Source organism: Grammomys surdaster, unplaced genomic scaffold (genome assembly GCF_004785775.1).
Source record: "Grammomys surdaster isolate TR1022 unplaced genomic scaffold, NIH_TR_1.0 202, whole genome shotgun sequence".
NCBI classification, from domain to species: domain Eukaryota; kingdom Metazoa; phylum Chordata; class Mammalia; order Rodentia; family Muridae; genus Grammomys; species Grammomys surdaster.
In genome coordinates, this window is record NW_021604647.1 from 868903 (window position 1) to 893045 (window position 24143).

The window sequence follows — 24143 nt, forward strand, 5'->3', positions numbered from 1 at the left end:
TTTAGGGATAGAGTCCGCCTCCATCCCAGTCTCCTCTGACAGTGCCTGTCGCTCTCCCCATAGAGCGAGTGAGGGCTCTCTTTGCTGCAGAGTACACAGCTACCAGGCATCCTCTTTCTGTGGTCATGAGGCCTGTATTCTCATAACCATCATTTATACTTCCATCTTTCTGTTCTCCCTCACCCCCGCCTTTTTGAGACAGTGTCTCCTCTGTAGGCTTGGCTGGCCTTGAACTTTCTCCCTTCCTTCCTTCCTTCCTTCCTTCCTTCCTTCCTTCCTTCCTTCCTTCCTTCCCTTCCTTCCTTCCTTCCTTTTTTTTGTTTTTTTGTTTTTTTTGTTTTTTTTTTTTGTTTGTTTTTTTTCAAGACAGGGTTTCTCTGTGTAGCCCTGGCTGTCCTGGAACTTACTCTGTAGACCAGGCTGGTCTCAAACTCAGAAACCCACCTGCCTCTGCCTCTGATTAAAGGCATGCGCCACCACTGCCTGCCTGGCCTTGAACTTTCTACTCTGACCAAGATAGCTAACAGGTCTGCCTGCTTCTGTCTCCAGCGTTTTGGGACCATGCCACATCCAGCTCTCCATTTTCATTCATCTTCGCTCAGCTTTCTGGCCCCCAGCCATCCTTCGATCTGCCTTATCTCTCATTCAACCGTTTGCCTGCCCATCAGACTGCCCATCTCCAGTTGACTTCTTGTGTGCCTATACAGCCATCTTCATTCTTTTGGCACATACCCATTTTGTTACCCACTTATTACTGTACCCCTTCCATCCAGCCTCCTCCTGTCCCATCCATCCATCCATCCATCCATCCATCCACAATCATTCCCACTCTCGACTTGTTCGTGTATACATAGCATCCACCCGCCTGTTATGCATCAGGCCATACGCAGCACCACCTCCACTCACCTGCCCATCTCTCCACCACCCACCGGTCCCTCCCACTGCCTCTGTCTTCCTGTCTATAGTTTACACTTTCTCTAGTCTCCATTTGTGCCCTGTTGTCTGGATCAGCTTACTTCTGCACAGGGTTTCTGCTCTGGGCCTCTCCCAACCCTTGTTGGGTATGAGAGCACAGGAATGAGGACTCTAAACCTGACATTGTCGCCAACTGCCTGCTGTGTCTGTGGCTGTCACTCTCATTTTTTTTGGTTTTGTTTTTAAATCCTGCCCCCCCCCGACCCGTGTATGTGTGTGCACATGAACACGATCGTGTGTGCATGTACATGCCTGTGAGCATGTGTACAAATGTTGTGTGAGTGTGCATATGCCACAGTTCATATGTGGAGGTAAGAGGACAACTTTGGACATCAGTCCTTGCCTACCATCTTGTTGGAAACAAGGGAATTTTTTGTAGTTACTGCTGCATACACCAGGCTAGCTAGTCTTGGAGCTTTCAGAGATTCTCCTGGATGTCTCCCACCTCCTGGTAGGGTATGCTGAGATTACACTGTGCCACTGTGTCTCATTTTCATTGGATTCTTGGGACCAGCATTTAGGTCATTGTATGTGCAGCAAGTACTTTACCCGATGAGCCATCTTCCTCTTGTCTTGAGACAGGGTTTTAGTGTTCGGTGCTGACTGTCCTTGAACTATGGAGACCAGGCTGGCTTGCCTCGAATTTGTGATACTCCTCCTGCCTCTTCCTCTTAAGGACTGAGACTGAATGTGTGTGCCATCAAGCCTGGCAACCACTGTTCCTTTGCAGTTGAGTTTTTCAAATTTAATCTCAGTCCTGACTTCCAGTTCCCTCTTCCAGATTCCTGGGTTTCTCTGGCATTTTCTGGTATTCGGTCAGATGGAGGGGAGCATTTCTTATTCTATTTCATTGCACACTTAACAAGAACTTGCAGCTGTTGTATGGAGCAGTGGTACTAGGTGTTCCCAGGTGAATAGCAGCCGGTAGGAAAGGCCATCATCTGAGGTCCACAGCATCACACTTACCTGGATGTCACTGAAGTAATCCCAGGGATCAAGCAGATGCATATTTGGTGCCCACCCCTACCCTAGATCTACAGCTCTGTGCCACAAGCCCTGCCTGAGATAAGCATCTTTGAAGTCTCTATTGTCAATCTTTGAAAATAATCATGCTTTTTTTTTTTCTTTTTTCTTTCCATGACAACAAATATTTACTGTTTTCTTGTTTGGTTGGTTTTCAAGACAAGGTCTCACCGGGCTTTGGTGGCGCACGCCTTTAATCCCAGCACTTGGGAGGCAGAGGCAGGTGGATTTCTGAGTTTGAGGCCAGCCTGGTCTACAGAGTGAGTTCCAGGACAGCCAGGGCTACACAGAGAAACCCTGTCTCGAAAAACCAAGACAAGGTCTCACTGTGTAGTTCTGGCTGTCCTAGAACTCATTCTGTAGACCATACTGGCCTCAAATTCACAAAGATCTGCCTGCCTCTGCCTTCCAAGTGTGTATGACTATGCCCAGTTTTACAATTATTGTTTTAATATAAAAATAGCATTTTGAATTACTATTCAATAAAAGCTTCCCAGAGCCGGGCATGGTGGCACATACCATTAATCCCAGCAGTCAGAAAGCAGAAGCAGGCAGATCTCTCAGAGTGAGTGAGTTCCTGCTAGCTAGAGGTATAAAGTGAGACTCTCAAAAATCCAAAAACAAACAAAAGAACCATTGTCTCTTGGTGTTCTGGGCTTGGGTCACCCATATCTCATGTGTAGGCCTCTTCTGATCAGCCTAGACGGGTACCCACACTTTAGAGTCAGCACCCCGTCTAAGAGCAGACAGGTACACATCTTCTTGCTCTCCTATGGGAGTTGCCAAGACTCTACCTCCCCACAATCTAGCTAGTGTTCAGGATGTTCCCTGGGAAACTCAACAGTCATTTTGCTCTGAGTTAGCTGAATTGGGCAATGGAAAGGCCAATGGCAGTTTCTCATTGTAGCCTCAGAGTTCCAGGCCCCCATCCAGCCCCAACTAGAGCCAGTGGATATCATTCAGAGGGAATCTTTTGGGCTCCCTGAGCTGCGGCATATTTGAGGTGGCTTGGGTCTGAGAAGCTATCTCCAGGCTGCAGCACAAGCTTGGTAATGCCAGATGAGGTTTGTTGTGGCAAATATTTAATCTCAATAGGGGGTTTCTACCTGGCCTTAGATCATTTAGTTCCAGGATAAAAGACACAAAACTTTTATGCTTATCTTAAACCTTAATCAGAACTAGAGCTGGGCAGATATCCACCCTCTATGGCTATTTTGTCTAGCCTTGTTCTTCCTGCGCTGCTCTTACTCCACCTGGCTAGCCCTCAAGGCTAGTTCTTAGGATCCCTTACCCCTTGGTGTCTTCCTCTTTCTTCTCTCCTGCCTCAGACCCCAAGTCTGGGAACTGAAACTCCGCCTACCTCTCTTCTCAGGAGCAAGGTCAAGTGGCAGCACTTGGTGTACTCCTTGTCCCTGGGGGCAACCAGACCTTGGGGCCAGTATTCAGCATTACAATACATAGCAACTGAGTTAACTTTAACGAGGTTTGGAGGGCACAGGGGTGAAATCAGAGGTAAGTCAGGAGTCTCCATCTTTACACAAGAGGGAAGGAAGCCAACTGTTGTCCACAGACCAATAGTTGTCTGTCAGGTCACCCTGCCTAGTGGTTCTAAAGCTCAGCTTAGGTGAGCTGGATGCTTCCAACAAGATAGTCAGATCCATGACTCACTTCAGCCCTTCCTAGGATAAGCTTCCCCTCCAGGGTAGGACCCTCTTCAAGGCTCAGCCCTTATTATCACCAAGTTTCCTGTCAACATCTAGGCTGTGTGTGTGTGTGTGTGTGTTGTGTGTGTTGTGTGTGTTGTGTGTGTTGTGTGTGTGTGTGTGGGTGTGTGTGTGTGGGGTGTGTGTGGGGTGTGTGTGGTGTGTGTGTGTGGTGTGTGTGTGTGGTGTGTGTGTGGTGTGTGTGGGGGTGTGGGCTGAGTGCCCCTGCTGTGACTATGCTTTTTGTTTCTGTGTTGCCATGGTTTCCAGAGAGCCCAATCTTCACCTTCCTATCTTCTTCCCTAGTGGTGACCACCTCCTCTCCTAACAGAAGTTTGGCTAATTTTACAGGTTATGGTTAACTAAGGACAGTTCCTCTGCCCACACCAGTGTTTCTGCAAGGTCACATTGGCAGTTTATTCGAGTGACAGGTGCAAAGGAAGTAAACAGCTGTAGGGGCCAGCACTCACTTCTTGCCTTCACTGGGTCTCATTTTCCCCAGCTGTCTTGCCTTCCTGAGGGGACTGTGCTTTTTACCTCTGGATAGCATGTATTACCAGTGGGCTGCTGCAGAACTGGTCATCTGTGGGTATCACCCAGTACATGCATGATATTCCCATGTAAGGGCCTTCCTTCTCTAAGCTCAGACACTGTATTGGTGCAGGGGTGAGTGGTCCAGCAGTTTGCTTCAGTGGGCTGGTGTGGAACCAGCTGGGAGCAGGTCCCAAACAACACTGGGCTTCAGGCCACATACTGAGTATGGCGTATGTTTGTACCCTTCCTGCCGCCAAGAGCCTGCATCTAAGCTCTGCATACTTGGACCGTTTTTGTTGTTCATGAAAAACAAACACACTGGTCAGCCAGAGAATGAGTGGCAAGGAAAAATGCTGGTTTATCACTGCAAACACCAAGCCTCCAATTCCCTGGGGCCCTGGGGCTCAAGGAATAGCACTCTGCTGCTGTGTGAGCAAGCCTGAGCTTCCCTGAAGGTTGGACCTCAGATGCTTGGGAACTCCCTCTAGATCAAGCCTGCCATGCACAAGCCAGTTTTACCGAGGGGAGTCTAATGTAGGTATGCCAGAACCTCAGCCAGGTTTTATTCAGTCTTGAGAAACAGAGACAAGCCTGTCCTGGGTGGATTGGCTGTGACTCCTGCTCCTCAGTTATTCTTTCTAGGAGCTCCAAGGTAGTAGTCCTCCCCTACCAGCCTTGGTGTCCTATGCTTGTAGTAGTACAGCCTCTCAAGCCCTGCCTGCTGGCTGCTTTGACTTGGCCATCCTGGCTTTGTGGCTGCTGGACCCTCTCCCTCTGTGGGTCTCTGTTGGACAGGAGTGAGGTGGTCCCATGAGACTGGAATCAGCTGGCAGAATCAGGGGCAACCAGAAGCCTGAAAGATAGAGAGTATTTATCACATCACACCCCCCCTTCCCACCAGGCTCTGAGAAACCCATGGTCTATGGCTCAGCTGCGCTTGGCAGGAAGCAAAGAGCCTGGGTCAGAGGCCCAGCTTCACAGGGAGGGAGTTGCCTGCTTCCGGCCAGCTTCAGATTAATGGCTTTTAATTTAGAATTTAATCAATGCAGCTTCCCTCCAAAGAGCTGGATGCTCTGGCTTGGGAGAGAGCCCTGTGATCTGTGAGTAGGGTGGCTGGGGCCCAGGACAGCCTCACCAGGTTGGTGCTCCACCCTACCCTGAGCTTGTTCTGTTTTGCCTGCAGGCTGCTGGCACCCTGGTCATGGAGGACTGCAATGTGCATTCTGCTGCCAGCATTCTGGCCTCAGTGAAGGAACAGGAGGCCCGCTTCGAGCGTCTGACACGGGCCTTAGAGCAAGAGCGGCGCCACGTTGCCCTGCAGCTGGAGCGCGCCCAGCAGCCTGGCATGAGCAGTGGTGGTATGGTGGGCTGTGGGCAGCCCCTGCCAATGGCCTGGCAACAGCTGGTTCTTCAGGTAATAGTCTGGGGGAGGGTAAAGACAGCCAGGTAGCCAAACAGTTATGGATCACAGCTAGCATGAAGTGGCTTGTAGGTATGCTGGGGCCTGGGAGGAGGAAAGGAAAGTAGATCCCAGGGGAGCCGGAAGCCCCATTTGTCTATGCCAGTCACTGTATGAAGAAAAGAACAGGACATGCCTGACCCTTAGAGTCTTGTTCCTTCCCTTGAGTGAGCTCAGAGCCCAGGTATCTGAATTGGATCTGTTTGGGGGCAATTCTTTAAGAGTTTTGTCCAACCAAGCAGGATCCCACCATCTGCCTGCATATTAATGACCTAGAAGCATCAGTTTCTCCATTGTCCATTACCCTCAGACTGCATGCAGGCCCCGGGTGGGAAGCTCTATTCCATAACCAGGACTGGAGAATGCTCAAGTGTGAGTGTCTTGGCCTTTCTCTACACCCACATGATGCAGGGAGGTCCCAGAATGAGGAAATCCAGAGGTTGGGGTCTGCTGTGATTATCAAGGTTTTCTTTATGTCTGAAGCTCACCCAGTTACCAGCAGGAAGAGGAGGCTATTCCTCACCACCCAGAACAGATGCTTGCCCTGCTCTTGTCCCCTGAGCTCCACAGGGGTGAGTGGGATCCTCAGTTTCCCATACTCAACTCCTGCGTTCTTAAACTTGGCAGCAGCCCTTTCATGCTAACACCCGCAATCTCAGTCCTTTTCTGGTCCTCCTGGACCTGCAGCCTAGGGAACTGTGCCTCACGTGTACTTGGTAGAGACTAGAGGAACCCTGCCCTGTTTTAACCAGAGAGGGAGCAAGGAGCTAGGCATGTAAGACTCATAGACAAGCTGTCTGTGCAAGGCTTAGGGGGACAGATTGGGACTGCCCCCAGCTGTCCTTGTCTGATGGCTCACAGTTAAGGGCTCCTATATCTGTTCATATCTACTCACCTAAAATGCAGTCAGAGCCAAACATCTCCACATTTTCAGAAGACTGTAAGCCCAGTAGGGAGTCATGTTTTCCTCCTTCCCTCCTCCTCCTCCTCCTCCTCTTCTTCTTCTTCCTCTCTCTCTCTCTCTCTCTCTCTCTCTCTCTCTCTCTCTCTCTCTTTCTCTCTCTCTTCTTTTTTTTCCAAGACAGGGTTTCTCTGTGTAGTCCTGGCTGTCCTGGAACTCACTCTGTAGACTAGGCTGGCCTTGAACTCAGAAATCTGCCTGCTTCTGCCTCCCAAGTGCTGGGATTAAAGGCATGCGCCACCACTGCCCAGCCTCACTCTCCTTCTCTTGACACCACTTCCTTTTCTCCCCTTGAGACAAGGTCTTACTGTATAGCCCTGGCTGGCCTCAAACTCAAAAGAGATCTGTCTGGCTCTGCTTCCTAACTACTGGAACTAAAGGCATGCCCCAACAACATCTGGCTGGAGAGTCCTCTTTTCAACTATGTGGTACTGAATGTTTTCTGAAAGGTAGGAATTAGAACTGAGGGGAGTAGGCCTGGAAGAGTGTGCCACATCTGTGAGGCGCTTGCTGAGTCAAAATCCAGACCCTAAGTCTTCCATGTAAGCCTTGAGGGTTGTAGCTCCTATGTCTAGCACACAGGAGGCCCTAGCATGTGAAACAGAGGACAACCACATAGTGAGTTCTGTGCTCCTAACCTTCCCTAACCTTTGAAAGGAAGTAGAACAGCTCAGAAGGGCCACATGGGATCAGTAGTGGTCACTGCCCCTGAGGCTGTTCCTCAGGCACCAAGACACTCTGTGCACCCCTCCCAAGATAGAACAGGCTCAGTGTTCCATCTCATTGACAGGCAGTAGGAGAAGACAGAGGGCGCTCGCAGGGTCAGTGTCCTGGCAGGAAGATGTTCCATAGTCTGGAGCTGCTGACCTCAGGCGGTATCTTCTCCTTACCCACTATCCCATCCCACTCTTGGCTTTCTTGGTCAGATCTGACAGGCTAATGGGGACATGAGTAGGCTCAGGCTGGCCAGGCCATTGCCTCAGTGTTGACTCTTTGTATATTAATCTCAACAAGAGCTATCCTGGAGCCTACCTCTGAGACACAGGGTCAGCATAGCTAGTTGAGAGCTTGGGGTGGTTTGCAAGGCTGGTAGCTGCAGCCTGCAGCCTGGGAGCTAGGGTCAAAGGTTACTGCAGACTTGTTCACTGGACTGTTCCGCAGTCCTGGCTGCCTGCCCTTCATCTTCTAACAGGATGAAGACACTCATCTTTGATGGGGGAACACACTACTATGACCTGGTCAGTCAGGTTAGTGGACTTGTCTCCAGCTTAGTCAAGTGGCTAGGACACTAACCTTTGGAAAATCTGGTTTGCATTCCCTTAAAACAGTATGTTCTTTTAGCTGACCAGGGTGGCTATGATGGAGAATGAAGGAGGTCAGAAGTCAGAGCATTCTGGTCTGAGTAGGGAAACTGAGGCCAATGGGCACTTAGCATGCATGAGCGTGCTTGAGCGTGCTGGCTCTGCAGCCTCTGCTGGTGGGGCCTCAGGGCAGGTTTGACTTTTCAGACTGGGGTGGGGAGAAGCAGACAGGAGGCAAGGAAGGAGCCTGGGCCCTTTCCTGGATACCCGTGGAGCTCCCCTGGGCTGGCCTCAGTTCTACTGTCTCAAAACCTATTTTCATATATATGATGCAGGAGTCGTTAGCATGCTCTATAGTGTGGCTGTAGTTTCTGCCTCACTCCTCCCTGTACTTGTTTTCCTCCAACAGTCAAACTCCCCAGGTGTGGCTGCTGGAAAGCTTAGGGTGGAGCAAGATACATCTTACTGGCTCAGATCCCCACAGCCCATCTGTCATTTCCCAATACACTCAAGGCACGGAGAACAGGGTATAAAACCAGTTCTGTTTCCAGGGCTTCTGACAAGAGCCCATTCCAGAGACTTCTAGCCCAGGGCAATTCCAGACTTGGCTTTTTGTCCCACTGTTTGATACACTGTACCGGCCTTCAAAAGGTGAGACAATACTGACTTGTGTCTTAATGGGGAACCCAAGGCATAAGCTGGGTGCCCTGTGGGGCTATGCAGTAAAGTCCTCTCTAAGATCTGCAGTGACCTTTACTTGGCGACCCATGTGGCATAAGGACCTTGCAGCTTGACCATACCAGAACTATCTCTTAAGAGCAAAATGTCTCACAGGATAAGTAGCTTGGGTCAGGTCTACTCTGTGGGACCTCAGTTTACACAACTGTAGAGGTGGATAGGCATATACACATTCACTGGGGATAGATTGAGACCTGAGAAGGAACGATTGTCTAAGTCTCTTGGTGTGTGTGGGCTGGGGATGGGGTTGCCAACCCTAGGGTGGGATGCTAGGAGCCAAGACCAGGGGCTGGCAGCCTGTCAGGCCTAGCTGCAGAGTCCCGCCCTGGCCTGTGGGGGGGCGGAGCCTCGCCCGCCCCGCCTGGGCGCGCCCCTCCCCATTGGCTGCCGGTCTTGGCCGCTGCCAGGTCCGCCTGCACGGGAGGGAGTCAGTAGAGCCCGAGCGGCCGAAGCGCCCGCTGAGTGCGGTCCTGCTGCCGCCCCCGCCGGCTTGCAGCTTCCCAGCCTCGGTCCGATGCCGGCCGAACTCAGACAGGTTGGAAAGAACTTGGTCCTGCGGGGGTCGGGGGCGGTGTCCTGAGGCCCTGGCCTACCCGGGAAGACCCGCTTTTGTTTCGGCGAGCAGCCAGCCCTCCGCAGCTATTGTCTGCTCTAGAGCCGGCTGCGCTGACCCCCGGGGCAGGAGCGGTGGCGGTGGCGGGAGTGAGCCAGCTGCCCTGCGCGGAGGGGGCGTGTGCGAGCACCACGCGCCTCGGTACCTTAGCGGCTGGAGCCCCGCGTGGGGGCGCAAACCGGGCGACCCTGCACTCAAATGGAGGGTGACCCGGGAAGGGTGCACTCCTCCGCCTGTGGGACAGGTGGCCGGGGAAGGAAAAAGGAGGGGCACAGGGCCTTCTTAGTGGCCCCTCCCCAAACAGCGAGGCCCGCCCGCTGAAGGAAATTGGCCTAGGCCTCTTGCTCCCTTGGGGCTCTCTCGGCTCCCCTCCATTCCCCTTCCGCTCGCTCCTGACTACACTCTAGGGACCAGTGGAGCAGCTTCTGGAGATTTAATGGAAACCCTTTCTGCCGCGGCATTGCACGTGAGGGGAGGGCAAGGGAGGAGCAGAGCCCGGTACTGCCCACGTGTGGTGGCGGGAGGGGTCTGCCCGGCATCCAGGCTGTATGCGTTCCAGTGCTGGTGAGGGGCAGGTGTGCTACATGCACTATGTTCAGAGGGAGCGGGGTTTGAGAAGCAGTGAAACTGAAGCTGTATGGAGCAGGGACTGCCTAAAAGACACCTGGTGGTAGGAGGGAGGCCTGCCACTCACCTAATGTGGTCCATAGCTTCTGGCCACTGACTGCCCAGTCAGTCATGGATTTGTGGTCAATATGACTGGGGTTCAGGCTTAAGGGAATCTGGGAGTGGTGACACTTGGTCCCCTCCCCAGCTTGTTGAGCCCACCACAGGACCCTTAGCCACTGTCTGGGGCCACACCCTGACAGGCTATGGGCTGTGGAAGGTTGTACTGAGACTGGGCATAAAGGAGGTGGTATTTTGTGGTGGGTGACCAAGGGCCTGCCTGGCGGGAAATGTCAGCATAACTTGTCCTACGCTCTGCCTAGGAGGGCCATGCTGGAGTTCAGAACTCCATATTCCCCCCCACCCCATTAGCCATCTTGTGCCCTCTGAGGACCTGGCCCCCTGAAGTGTGGGCTCCAGGTATGCATCTGACTTCACTTTGTGGTTGATGTGTGCCAGCAGGACCTGCATAGGGTGGGGCACGAAGACCTGTGGTCTGTTCTGCATGATAGAGACTATAGATACTCATCCATAAAGTACATGAGCTGTTACACCCTGACACATCTTGGTTTCCTCTCCATGGTCCTGGCATTGGGCATATGGGTGGGATGGGTTTCTGAATCCTTCTCTTCTCAACATGAGGAAGCTGAGTCCCCACAGGTTTGTGTTCAGCACCATGCTTGTGGGGCTCCTCTAGGGAGCAGAGTAGCTGGATAGGTCCCAGCAAACCCTGGGCCTTCGTGACAACCCCTCTCCTGTATAGGCCTAGTAGCTCCCAAGTTTGGAGGATGGATATGGCTTCTGTTAGAGGAGAAAGGATGGGGCTGGAGCCAGGGAGGGACTGAGAGTAAGTAGTTGGCACACAGTGTTGCACAGGGCTGTGACAGTATAGTCAAGGGTGCCCATGTCCGGTACAGAGTGGAACAGCCCAGAATCAGCTATCATGCTGGGCTCTAATACAGAGAATAAGCTGATAGGTAGGTCATGAAACATGGAGACACTCCACCAGCCCTCACTGTTGAATAGTGATTGCTGGTTGTTAGCCCACCACTTTACAGACCTACTGCAGAGAAATTCCAGAAGCTGGGTTCCAGGATGGACTTGTGCTTCTTACTACCGAAGGCCTCAGTTTTCCCATCTATACAAGCATTGAGAACCCAAAAGTGGATAGGTGACTGGGAAGCATATGTAAGGGCTAGGGTCAATAAAAGTCCAGCTAGGTGGATGGAAGATAGGGTATGTTTGAGAACAGGGGACATAATGCACCTGGGGTACTGTCAGATCTCATAAATCAATGCAGTTGTGCCTGTGTTCCTGATTGGGAACTCATGTATGTGCTCGTGCCCTGTTTGAGGTGTTAGAAACACCTGTCATTATGAGTCTAGATGTCTCTCTGTATGTATGCTCAGGCATGTGTAGCTGGCCTGACTTTCCCAGGAGCAAGGCTGACTTACACTCCCGCCTGCCTGGGTGAGGTCATTGACTGCTTTTAGCTTCCTGAGGTCATCTGCTAGCAGAGACTCTCAGAAGCTCAGGGTCTCTCAGCCCATACATTAGTGAGTGACACTGTAGGTGGCCGACCTTAGCTGGAGACCCTGGGTCTCCAGACTGCTGTTGCTGTGTGTCACATGTTCTTCACAGTCCAGGGTCTGTGACTCAGTGTCCTAGATCCTTCTTTCCTTTACCACCTTTGTAGGGAGTAGGGCAGGGTTCTTCTCTGAGTGTTTAATGTATGTAGATGCATGCAAACCGACAAAGGGGCCCGGTCCCCTGGCAGAATGTCCTAAGCAACTTGTCCCCTCAGTCTTGCTCCTCCCCCTCCTTCCATAGCTAGGAATGCCGCTCCTAGTTCCCCTCCCCACTTCACCCCTAACCCCCCAAAAACCCTGTTGAGCTTCAGAATCCAGCAGTGAGAGCTGCAGCTTGACACTCAGGCACCAAATGGAGATGGAGCAGCAGCAGGCCTCAGCAGTGGTGTCCTTGGAGAAGTGCCCAGGTTACCCAGTCTGGCATCTTCCCAGTTGTCCCCACATTGGGCCTCATCTATTTCTCTTTCCCAGGGTACAGGGTCTCCTCTCCGTGGACAGGTCCCAGACATTCCATCTCATCTGTAGGCTAGGAAAGGGACCCATCCCTGTCCCAGAGAGGTGTGGCAAAACTCAACTGTTTCCTTGTTAGACAAATTCCTGAAATCCCTCTGCTAGGACCTGTGTGGCTCTGGCGAACCTCTTCTCCATCCAGGCCTCAATTCTCTCCTTATAAAGTCGCCTCTTAAATCTCCAAAGGCCCCAAGAGAGGGAGAGGTATGCTATTTGCCTCCACTGTCTTGTGTTACCAGAGCCCAGGAGATGTCCTACCATGCTATGCTAGTGACATACTTGTATTCATACACTCGACTCTTATCAGGGGCCAGGTGCCCCCTCAGTACAGGAGCTAGCCTGAGAAGGCTTACTGACCCTGTGATCTCTGCAGGTAGGCCTGTCATTAGGACAGTCTGGCTCCCTCCTTAGCACAGCACCCAGGCCAGGGAAGGGCATTGTGGCTGAGGAGATGTAGTATGAACTACAAGGCCACCCTGGGCCTTGGGTGGGGAGGCACAGCCTACTGTCGACCTAGCCATGGTTACAAAGAAATGTGTCCCCTCCAAACCACCCACTGTAGCTTGAGTTCCAGCCCCTGTTCAGGCCAGATGCCAACCCTGAGATGTTGACAGGATAAAGGTCCTGGGCCCAGGGCGGACTGGCTCTCAGATCCATGTGCCACTCTGCACAGCAGGATCTGGCCTGTCTTCTTGAAGTTGGCTTCCACACTGGCTAGTCTGACTAATACACAAGTGGGCCTCAGTCCATAACTATCTTGCCTAGAATACCCCACCATGCCTCACTGCAGGGTGGTAGCAAGGTGGCTGTAAGTAGGTATCCATATCTCTAGTGTCTGATATGATGCACGGCCTCCATGTCCCAGGACCCCCTGGGCCAGAAGGAGCAAGGCTATCTTAGCGCTGTGGGTGGGTGCCTGTTGACTCTAGGAGGTGGGTATCTCTGCCCTGTAAGGACTTGGCTGATCTTGGTACTGGATGGCGTAAACTGTGCTGAATCTGACTCTAGGACTTGACCATTCAGTTCAGGGAGTAGGGTGGGGAGGAGGCAGGTGACATCAGTGGGACATCTTCAGGACCTTCCTGGTTCCCCTTTGTGCTTAGAGAAGCCTGTGGCAGAGCCATGAAGCTCAGGGAGGCCACCTTGGACCCAGGAGAATTGAGACCACCCTGGCTTAGGGCACTGTCTCCGTCTCTAGAGACCACAAGCCCATATAACCATTTTTTTTTTCTTTTTGAACCATTTTCTTGTTCTCAAGGACTGTGCCAGGTGCCTTTGGGTCTAGGTGGACTTGCCTTGTGCTTCAGCCCCACTTTGAGGAACTGTCAACCCACGGTCAGCAGGCATACAAGGTAGAGTGAGTTGTGTATGGATCTTGACCTCTGACACCCTTCTTCTCCCTCTAGGAGCAGAGCCCGGGTAGCCAGGCATCGCTGGCCACGATGCCAGAGGCACCTGAGGTGCTAGAGGAGACAGTGACCGTGGAGGAAGACCCTGGCACCCCAACCTCTCATGTATCCATTGTCACATCAGAAGATGGTACAACCCGGCGGACTGAGACTAAGGTATGGCCGGAGCCAGGCAAGAAGAGAGTAGCTTGGGCAAGCATAGCTGTCCCTCTGTGGAACAGGCATGTGAGCTGGCCCCCAAGAACCACTTGGTTTGGATGGGGAACTGAGGCCACCCTGGCACTGTCTTGGTCTCTAGAGTCACCAAACCCATTTGCTACTTTCTTGTCCATCAGGTCACCAAGACGGTCAAGACTGTGACCACAAGGACAGTACGCCAGGTGCCTTTGGGCCCAGATGGACTCCCCTTGCTGGACGGCGGCCCTCCACTTGGCTCTTTTGCTGATGGGCCCCTGGACCGGCATTACCTGCTGCGTAGTGGCGGCCCGGCAGCCACACTCTCCCGAGCCTACCTCAGCAGCGGAGGTGGTTTTCCTGATGGCCCCGAGCCCCGGGATATTCCAAGCTACGGCAGCTTGTCCCGAGGACTTGGGGTACGGCCACCACGTACTGGCCTCCTGGGTCCAGGGCCAGGTGATGGCTGTTTTACACTGCCTGGCCGCCGAGAAGCCTTCCCCATGGGCTCTGAATCTGGACCACCAAGTGGCCGCTCTCTGCCTGAGCATTTCCAAGCTGAACCATATGGTCTGGAGGATGATACACGGAGCCTGGCTGCGGATGATGAGGGCGGCCCTGACCTGGAGCCTGACTACAGCACAGCAACAAGGAGAAGACCTGAGTATGGGCGGGGCCTTCGTGCCAGGTGAGTACCTGTCATGGCTGCCTCTTCTGGGAATTCTCTCTTCCATTCCCCAGTTACAGTCTGCCGCAGGTCTTCTGGCTATATTTCAGTTTGAATTGCCTCTATTTTCTCTTGAGGACAGGCTGTGGATGATAAGCATGTGCCTGGTGACACAGCCTGAAGCTGGTTCTGTTCTAGTAACCAGCCAGCTGGCCATGAAGACCTGGGCCTAATGTTCAGTGTGACTCTGCTTAGGGCCTCTGAAGTTTGTGTGCCTTAGTTTCCCCCATGGACACTAGCTCAAACCCAGAGGCCCTGGTCCTTCTTGTTATGGCCCCTGACCCTGCCTTTATGCTGTTCCTGTTTATATCTGTGGCATGAAACATGACCACAGCCCGAGTCTAGAGTTTGCTATGTGACTCTGGGCAAATTATGTGACCTTCCAAGCCTTAGTCCCTTTCCTGGGAAGTGGGTGTAAGAGTTCATAAGGTCACTGAGAGCCAAAACATGTCCTTGTCAGATGGTCTAATTGGAGTGGCCATGCACAGGGAGGATATTCTACCCCTATACTGGTACAGTCAGCTGGTATTACAGAAAGGATGTGGGAGTCCTGCCCTGTCCCTGACAGTTGTCACACTGACATTAAATCATACTGTTGAGGAGCAAACTTCCTGATTTGAGCTGTAATCTTTACCTTGCAGCAGCATTGGCTGGGCTGGGCTGGACCTCTTGGTGTTCACACCGTTTGGGGCTGATGCAGGATGCTGTCAGCCCCCTTGGCAGGGAATTCCTAGACCCCTGGACAAGATGGGAAGGGGGGCTGGCAGCTACTGTGAAGGTGTTGTCAGGATCTGTTCATCCACACAGGGCCGTTGAAGACACAGCAGACGGTGCTGGTGAGCTGATAGAAGAGCGTCCCCCATTCCCAGCAGCAACAGCCCCTCTGGCCCAGCCTGAGAGGGGCAGCCTGGGCAGCTTGGACCGAGTAGTGCGGCGGTCACCTTCAGTGGATAGCACCCGCAAGGAGCCACGCTGGCGGGACCCCGAGCTGCCAGAGGTGCTGGCCATGCTGCGGCACCCTGTGGACCCTGTGAAGGCCAACGCAGCAGCCTACCTGCAGCACCTCTGCTTTGAAAACGAGGGTATCAAGCGGCGAGTACGGCAGCTGCGTGGGCTCCCCCTACTTGTGGCGTTACTAGATCACCCTCGAGCTGAGGTGCGGCGCCGGGCCTGTGGGGCACTGCGCAACCTCTCCTATGGCCGTGATGCTGACAACAAGGCTGCCATCCGGGACTGCGGAGGTGTGCCAGCCCTGGTGCGCCTGCTGCGGGCTGCCCGTGACAATGAGGTCCGTGAGCTAGTCACTGGTGAGTGGGCCTTGGCCATGGTTGACATGAGTGAGGCTTAGCCCAGCATTGGGGAAACAGGAGTATAACAGGCCCATGTGCTAGGATGGGTCCCCAACTCTCTGAACCACGGGGTTGCTGTCACCAGATCCTGCCTCCCTGGTTCCTAACCTGTGCAAATGCAGGAGTAGAGCTTATGCCCTGGAGAGCTGGGGAGTCACAGGCCCATCTCTCCATGGTCCTGTGCTCTCGGGAGCATTTGCCAGACCACTCACCTGTATAGCAGGGAATGGATGGGATAAACTCTCCCTGGTTATGCCTCTCCTCTTTTTTCTTGTTAGCTGAAAACCCCTACTAAGCACTGCCTATACTTCTTGCTGTGTGGGGCCCAGAACCTTGTATGGCTTTCAGTGCTCCTTATGTGATCTGAGTGTCACTCAGTGGAAGCTTGCCTAACATGTGCAAAGAAAGGCCCTAGGTGCCATCTTTGGGACAACTTCCCATCCCCATCCCTCAGCCCCCACAAAAACAGTAGCAACTGTGCCAGCCTCAGGGGCTGACTGGAGAACAAGGACGGAAAGTAGAAGCAGATCGTATGTGTCATCCCCAGGGAGGCCAAGGCAGTGGGGTCATGGTCAACAGTATTGACTAGAGGCACATTACAGGCACACTCTGGAACCTGTCATCCTATGAGCCCCTGAAGATGGTCATCATTGACCACGGCTTACAGACTCTGACCCATGAGGTCATCGTGCCCCATTCTGGCTGGGAGCGAGAGCCTAATGAAGACTCGAAGCCCCGGGATGCAGAGTGGACAACAGTCTTCAAGAACACATCAGGCTGCCTGAGGTGTGGGCAGGGGTGGGACGTAGGCCATATCTGCAGGGTGGCAGGAGCTGTTTATATCGCAGCTTGTCCAGAGTTTAGGAGTTTCCGAGCCATATCCTAAGTCTCTGGGATTTCCAGTGGAGCTCTGCTCACACCCACAGATAGAGTCCTGCATCCCTGAGGTCCTGCCTGCCCATCACTTTTGTACCATTGTGACCCTACAAGGTCCTGGGAACTGCTGTTGGGAGGAAGGGGCAGCATTACCTGCATTGCATGGATTCTGGCCTCTTGGGACCCATCTCTATCCTGTTCCAGTTCAGCTTCCTGAACTTGAACAGGAGACTTGCTTCCTCCCAAACAGATCCGAGGCTAAAGCCCCACTGCCTGGGACAAGCCATCCTGTTCACCTTCACTGTGATCCAGCAGGGCCTACTGTGCAGATAAAAGCCCCTGTGGCTAGTGGTCTGGGGAATCTAGTGGAACAAAAATAGGGAGTGGGGGAAAAATGGGGGAAATCACTGGTGGTCCTGCTCCCTCCCACCCAGGAATGTGAGCTCAGATGGTGCAGAGGCCCGGCGGCGACTCCGTGAGTGCGAAGGGCTGGTGGATGCTCTACTACATGCCCTGCAGTCAGCTGTGGGCAGGAAGGACACAGACAATAAGGTGGGTAGAGCAGATGGGGACCAGCCTGCCCTCCAAGTTCTCAGAGCCCAAGGGTCACAGGGAGTGCCCCAGAATGGCACAGATGAGAACAGGTTGTAACTATCCAGAACAAGGCGCACAGTCCCTCACATGGCACATGGGTCCTTACGTGGCACAAGGCCCCTCACGTGGCACAGGGTCACTCTTGGCAGTTCTCCCCACCTTAGGCTGACAGTGCCATTGGTGTTAACTACCTATGGCTTCACACAAGGGTCTGGAAGCTTAGCAGTCCCCTTGTCCAGTGTTCCTGCTCAACCAGGCCACCTCTTCCACAGTCAGTAGAGAACTGCGTGTGCATCATGCGGAACCTATCCTACCACGTGCACAAGGAAGTTCCAGGGGCTGACAGGTACCAGGAGGCAGAGCCTGGAATCCCGGGCAATGCTACAACCTCCCAGCGTCGAAGGAAGGATGATGCCAGCTGCTTTGGTGGCAAAAAAGCAAAAGGTGGGTAGGTAAGGCTGAGATGTGTCTCTTTCCCACTGCTTCCAAGTCTCAGGGCTCTCCATGTCCATGGCAGTGGTCCTGGAGTCCTGAGGACATCTAGTCAGTCCCCATGGGCGTACAGCAAGTAGGAAAGGTGCAGACTCAAGGCCTAGCCTTAACCCTTTCCTGTAGGCCATGGGATGCTCTTCACCTTTGTCTCTTGGGGAAGGATTCTGAGGGCCCACAAAGGACACTAAATGGCTATTCACAGAGCAGCCAGGAAAGTGCAGCCCTTTCCTTCACCTGGCCAGGTACCCTGAGCACTTGCAGGTTCAGGTTCAGGTACCTGCATCCTCCAGCTGTAGCGGTGGGACAGGTGCTCTGCATCCACCTGCCCTGACTATAGGTCTTCCCCGGGCCTTTTGGGTACTGAGTCCCCAGAGTTCCTGGAGTGAGGCTGCACAGTCTGCTTGCTTGGCCTGGCATGGGTGGGAGTATGAATCATGGAGGGTACTGCTGCTCAGGCTCCTCTCCTCTCTCCTGTGCTTCCTCCGGCCGCCAGAGGAGTGGTTCCATCAAGGTGAGTCCCTGTTTGTTCTGCTGTCCAGGTCTGGCAAGTGCAGTGGGCAACAGAATGCACTCTGTTACCTAGGCTCAGGCAGTTATTTCCATGACAACTATAGGGCAGCTGAGATGCCTTCCAGCCTTCCAGCCTTCAGGCCCTGCCCCACCCCCAGTCCCCTGGAAGGGCAGCCATCTCCATGACAACCACATAGAGGTGACAGAGGCTGGAATGTAGCCCTGGGCTGGTGGGGAGGCCCAGGGGCTGCTGCTTACAAAGTCAGAACAAGCTACCAAGCCAGCACTGGGACAGAGCAAACAGTGGGCAGGGCCTAAGAGTGGCCAGCACCAGGGGACCGTCTGCCCCAATGAAATGGGAGATGTGTAGCATAGAAGTACATACGTGTAAGCAGGGCAGGAGCACCAGGTCATCTGCAGTGGCTTGCTGCTTACTAGAGCTCCCTCAGCTGAAGATGGGACTGAAGGTACAAACTGGCTGCTACAGGTTGGCCCACGGCTGGTCCCTGACTAGGGGAAGTTTTCCCCTTGGATGGAACTTTTAGGCCCAGCCTTATTGCACTGTGGTCTGGCGTGCTGCATCACTGTCCTTGAGGAGAAGGAGGCCTAGGTACCTACTCAGGACACAGTTAGGCTGTTCCTATGCTCCACTGCCACCACTGTCCTGGGCTAGCCTGACTCGTCCTCTGAGGACAATACATCTCTGCCAGGGTGTCTCATTGTCCCCTTTGGGCTCTGAGCAGGAGAGGGCTGTATTAACTCTTGACACACACTTGTCCATCATAGACTCTACCCCTCAATGCATACCACCCATCTGTTCCAGGGAAGAAGGATGCAGAGATGGACCGAAACTTTGACACACTGGACCTGCCCAAACGAACTGAGGCTGCAAAAGGTGAATGGATAAAGAGGCAGAGCTGGGAAACCTGGCCCAGTGCTGGGTAGGGATCAAAACGTTTTCCCATTGAGTAGGCCAGAAAGATTTGGGGTTGGAGGGTCAGGTATGCAAACAGACTGATCCATCAGAGTGGGGTTTTCTAGAGAATGGCCCAGGCCTGGCAACTCCTGAGGGTTTAGTCAGTGTGTACAGGTTGTCTCAGGTAAGTTCTTTCATAGCCATGTAGTGAGTGAGAGAGGTACATGGGTTGGAGAGACCCAGGGGCCAGGGTGTAAGAATGGACAGCTGCTGTCCAGGGTAGGTCATCCCGGCTGTCTGGTATGTCTGCTGGATTTCCAGTATCCACTAACATTGTGCAGTGTACTGCGGACTAGCCTCAGTGAGAGACTGCCCTGGTGAGTGGGGCCCAGCCTAGCCCAGGATATCAGAAGAACTCAGATTGCCCCTACCTGGCAGGCTTGAAGGCACCTTAGCTCTTACTCATGAGGCTGGGCCTCAGTTACTGGGGAGCCTGGAATAGTTGCCCGGGGTGCCTGTTGCTAGACATGGACATCAACTACGTAGTCTTGTTACTGGTAAGGGTGGTCCCTATGGTCAGATGGGGTAGGTAAGCCATGTTTTTAGGGGTGCTGCCCAGGTCACATCCAGGGTAGGTAGGTTCTGTTGCTAAAGTAGCCTAGTGTCCATCTCACTCTACCTTCTTCCTAGGTGTGCATCCAGGTGATCCAGGGTTAAGGGATATCCTTATCTTCCTGCTTTGCCCTTTGGCTCACCATCAGTTTACCCCTGTCTGATTGGGGACAGTAATTGATGTTAAACATGACTTCAGTGTCCATCCCAGGCAGCTCTCCCTAGCTCCGGAACAATGACTAAGAAGGGGCTGGAGGTGGGGAGAGGAGTTTCCCCATGACTCTGGGCTGCCGTTGCCCTATATCTAGGCTTCGAGCTGCTGTACCAGCCAGAGGTGGTACGTCTCTACCTCTCACTGCTTACGGAGAGCCGGAACTTCAACACCCTGGAAGCTGCAGCTGGTGCCCTGCAGAACCTCAGTGCTGGCAACTGGACGGTGAGGAGTCAGCTTGGCAGGGAGGGCAGACCTGGACAGAGTGGGTCCCTCCCTCTGCCTCCAGACCTTGCCTCCATCTGGGCCAGTGGGAGAAGAGCACACAGCGTATCCTCAGGGCCAGGAGGCGCTGAGCACTACCACGGCCTGCCTGTTGGTGTGGCACTGTTGGTGTGAGAGCTGTGCAAGGCAGCCCTGCTGAGCGGTCACCTCTGCTACCCTCACAGTGGGCCACGTACATCCGTGCCACGGTGCGCAAGGAACGTGGGCTGCCAGTGCTGGTGGAACTGCTTCAGTCGGAGACTGACAAAGTGGTGCGTGCTGTGGCCATTGCACTGCGCAACCTTTCACTAGACCAGCGGAACAAAGACCTCATCGGTGAGGATGCTGATGTACTAAGCCAGGGCTTGTGAATGGAGCGGGCACTGGGAACAGGTTGTGGGAGGATAGAGGTCAGGGGACCAGATTCCTCTAGGTGGTTGGGCTGGTCTTGTGCTGAGCTGTGGGAGCTTAGGTCTCATCCCAGTCCCCGAGGCTCAACCTGCTCTCAGAGGTTGTGGCTGGTGATGTCCATTGTCTGGCAAAGTTATGTCCTAACGTCTGACCCTGCCTCTTAGGGAGCTATGCCATGACAGAGCTGGTTCGGAATGTTCGCAGTGCACAGGCCCCCACTCACCCTAGTGCCCACCTGGAGGAGGATACAGTGGTAGCTGTGCTCAACACCATCCATGAGATCGTGTCTGATAGCCTGGACAATGCTCGCTCCCTCCTGCAGGCCCGTGGTGTGCCTGCACTGGTGGCACTTGTGGCCTCCAGGTGGGTGAGGGCAGGGCCTGCTGAAGGCTGGGTGGGTTTGGGGATGGAGGGAGACTGGGATGTGGTAGGCCACTGACCGTAGCCCTGGCTGCTGCTGCTGCAGCCAGTCAGTGCGGGAGGCCAAGGCAGCATCACACGTGCTACAGACTGTGTGGAGCTACAAGGAGCTGCGTGGAGCCCTACAGAGGGATGGCTGGACGAAGGCACGCTTCCAGGTGCAGCTGCCCTGCCTTCTCTTTCTTTGCCACATCTGATCCCAAGCAGGAGTTTCTTGGGCCTTACGTCTTCTTTGTGTTTTGTGCCTCCTTAGACTGCTAGCACTGCCAAAGGACCCAAAGGGATACCAAGTTCTGGGGGCTTTGATGACAGCACACTGCCACTGGTAGACAAGAACCTTGGTGAGCACAAGCAGGGGAGAGGGACATGAGACTTACCCTGAGGCTTAAGAGTAGCTCCCACCTGCTATTGCACAAGGTAGGTGGAGTTAGGGAGCCAGGACGGACTCCTGACTGAGGACCCTGAGCACTGTCCTGTGGCGAGCTTGTCTGCCCTGCCCTCCCCATGCCTGCCCACTGCTCACAGATCCCTGCTCATGCCTTGCAGATGGGGAGAAGTCAACCACCCGGGATGTGATCCCTATGGATACCCTTGGTCCAGGTGAGTGCAGGTGTATAGGCTCAGGGAAGAGGACTGGGGAGGACCACCTGGTTTTGTGGTGTGATCCTGGGTGATGCTGAGAAGGCCTTGCTATGGTAAAATGTCAATTGGAGAAAAGATAGATGGTTGGTTTGGAGGCCTCAGAACTAGTTGGAGCTGACACTTAGACCAGAAGTCCCTTGTCTGAGGGCTTTCTGTAGCCGGGATGAAGGAAGATCACCTATCCCCATGGTGACTTCCCCAGAATTCCACTTAATCCATGCTCTGTTCCACCCTACAGATGGTTATGCCACAGTTGACCGGAGGGAGAGGAGGACACTGGGCAGTGACTCCATAGGGGACACCTCTGAGAAGGAACTATTGAGAGTGAGTACCCAAGGAGGCTTGACGTCTTGGGCTTGTCAGGAAAACAGCCAGATAGTGCTGAGCCTGATCAGGATTCGGGGACATGGCTGGAGTGGCACTCACTTGCAGGGCCTAGGAAGTAGCCCATATATCACATCAGTCAGACTTCAGCTGAGGGGTCTGGTGCATGCCCCTGCTCCAAAGGAGTGGACAGGGGCAGCTCTGCCTGGCCACAGGCTGCATAGGCCCAGAGAGCAAATGGATTTGTACCCTTCCCTTACACGTGTATGAGTGAGCAATATGTCCACTGTGGTCCCAGGAAAAGGCAGCATCTACCATCTGTGTGCCACAATCCTGGCTTCACGTACCAACCATGTGTGAGCCATAACCAGTCCCAGAGCTTGGCCTCCTTGTACTGCCTTGGCAGGCCCGCCATACCACTCCTTCCTTGTACATATCAACCAGCCTAAACCAGCCTAGTCTACCCTTAGTTACAGTTAACCTGCTTTTATTTTCTGCTTCTAACCCATCTGCCCACCCACCATGCACTGCAGCCCGACCCTGGCAGGAAGGCCCCTCCGCCTGGGCCCAGCAGGCCCTCGGTCAGGCTGGTGGACGCCGTGGGGGACACTAAGCCTCAGCCTGTTGACTCCTGGGTCTAGCTTGCATGCCTGGTACGTTCCTTCCTCTGGTTTGCCCACCCTTGGGTTAGGGCTCCTTGTTCATTTCTGCTTGCTGCGTGATTGTGTTCCCTGTGTGATCTCCGGCAGGACTTACCAACAGTCCTGCTCCAGTCCCTGGAAATCGGTCCTGGGGAGACAGGCTCCCTATTTCCTCAAATATCCCCAGCACAGGGCCCTGTGAAGACCAGCAAGACAGGACTGGTTCTGGTGTCAAGGGTCTTGGTATGGCCCATCCTTCAATCCATAGCTACTGCTTCTGTGTGTCCTATCAAGGCAGCTGCCCCGTATGGAGGTTCCAAGTCATCTTGCTACATTTTGCTGGCTCTTACCTATCTGAGCTCCCAACTAAAGCATCTGTCTGTCTTTGTCTCCCTTTGCAGGGCCCTGGCCCAGCTGTCTGTTCTTAGGGATCACATCGAGGTAGCTGGAAGAGGGCAGTCTTGAGCAGACCTAGTCTTGGAGCCAGGAGCTCCACCCTTCTGTGGCAGGTTGGCCAAGCCTCTTGTCCTACCTTACCCTACCCTCTTCTTTACTCTCCTGATCTAACTCTCCAGGTCCGAGTTAGCTGTTTACTGACATGGTGCTGTGTGGTAGGAGAGGAGGTTGGGGGAGCCAACCTCATGCACAGCCACAGAGGAGCAAATACAAGCCTGGAGTAGAGGTCCTGGAGCAGGCAGTGGGACAAGTAGGGGGCCTTGGAAAAGAACTTGGGCTCCCAAGGGTGGCTGGAGTACTATCCTGCATGCAGGCTGACCACAGTGAGGGCTGTTCCAAGAGTCCAGACAGGAAAGTTTAGGAGGCAGCCAGATTGGAGGTGGGGGCAAGCTGTGCTTGTCCCCAGCACTCCTGTCCTTGGATTCCTGGAACACCTTCCCTCTGCAGCATACTCTTCCTAAGATGCCTGTGGCTGGGGCCACCCTGGCTGTTGCATCTGCCTAGAACCTCAAGTAACCTCGGGGCCTGACTGCTGGCAGCAGCGAGGGAACTGCTGTTCAGTGCCTGCTGTTTGTGACTTAATAATGAAGAAAACTGACAAAATGCATTAAAAATGAAACCAAAATAAGACTGTATCAACAAACATCGAAATTTTTGTAAGAAAATTTAAAGATTAAAAAAGCAGCAAAGAACTGCCTGTCTTCTGCCTCAGCTCACCAGGAGAGGGTGCACCCCTGCGTTAGCTGAGCCACCGCTGCCCCCTGGTGGTGATAGAGTTCCATCACGTCCCCTGGCAGTGACAGTGGCGTGGGGGGTTGGGCTCTGCCCCTGGCCACAGGCACTACTGCTGTCTATCCTGGCTACTGTTGGCACTCTCACCCAGGAGGGGTGTGCTGGCTGACAGTTACGGGCATGGGTGGAATCGGACAAGATGGAGCTGATCTTAGTGTCTAGTCTAGGAAATGGGGCCCTACTGAGGCCTTGAAGAGCCTCGCAAAGGGGCTAGGGCAACTCTTAAGCTTGGGCTGATGCTTCCTCAGCAT

The 24143-nt window shown here is 53.7% G+C and overlaps 1 protein-coding gene across 8 annotated transcripts in view; it reads left to right on the forward strand.

Annotated features, from left to right (window-relative positions):
• Positions 1–5223: 5223 nt before the first annotated feature.
• Arvcf (ARVCF delta catenin family member) overlaps positions 5224–24143 on the forward strand; it is a 32478-nt gene continuing 13558 nt past the window's right edge. Inside the window, exons 1-18 of one of the 8 annotated variants that reach the window (XM_028770551.1) lie at positions 5224–5335; positions 5419–5649; positions 13479–13637; positions 13817–14343; positions 15190–15689; positions 16334–16517; positions 17042–17159; positions 17474–17645; positions 19027–19098; positions 20040–20167; positions 20392–20542; positions 20782–20980; positions 21063–21195; positions 21291–21378; positions 21584–21637; positions 21918–22003; positions 22537–22656; positions 23046–23792. In XM_028770551.1, coding sequence (XP_028626384.1) covers positions 5437–5649; positions 13479–13637; positions 13817–14343; positions 15190–15689; positions 16334–16517; positions 17042–17159; positions 17474–17645; positions 19027–19098; positions 20040–20167; positions 20392–20542; positions 20782–20980; positions 21063–21195; positions 21291–21378; positions 21584–21637; positions 21918–22003; positions 22537–22644 — 2892 coding nt within the window. In that variant the 5' untranslated portion in view covers positions 5224–5335; positions 5419–5436 and the 3' untranslated portion in view covers positions 22645–22656; positions 23046–23792. Of the gene's footprint in view, positions 5336–5418; positions 5650–9145; positions 9230–13478; positions 13638–13816; positions 14344–15189; positions 15690–16333; positions 16518–17041; positions 17160–17473; positions 17646–19026; positions 19099–20039; positions 20168–20391; positions 20543–20781; positions 20981–21062; positions 21196–21290; positions 21379–21583; positions 21638–21917; positions 22004–22536; positions 23793–24143 lie in introns of those variants that run through there. The other 7 variants (XM_028770550.1, XM_028770554.1, XM_028770552.1 and 4 more) reach the window with 7 other exon arrangements.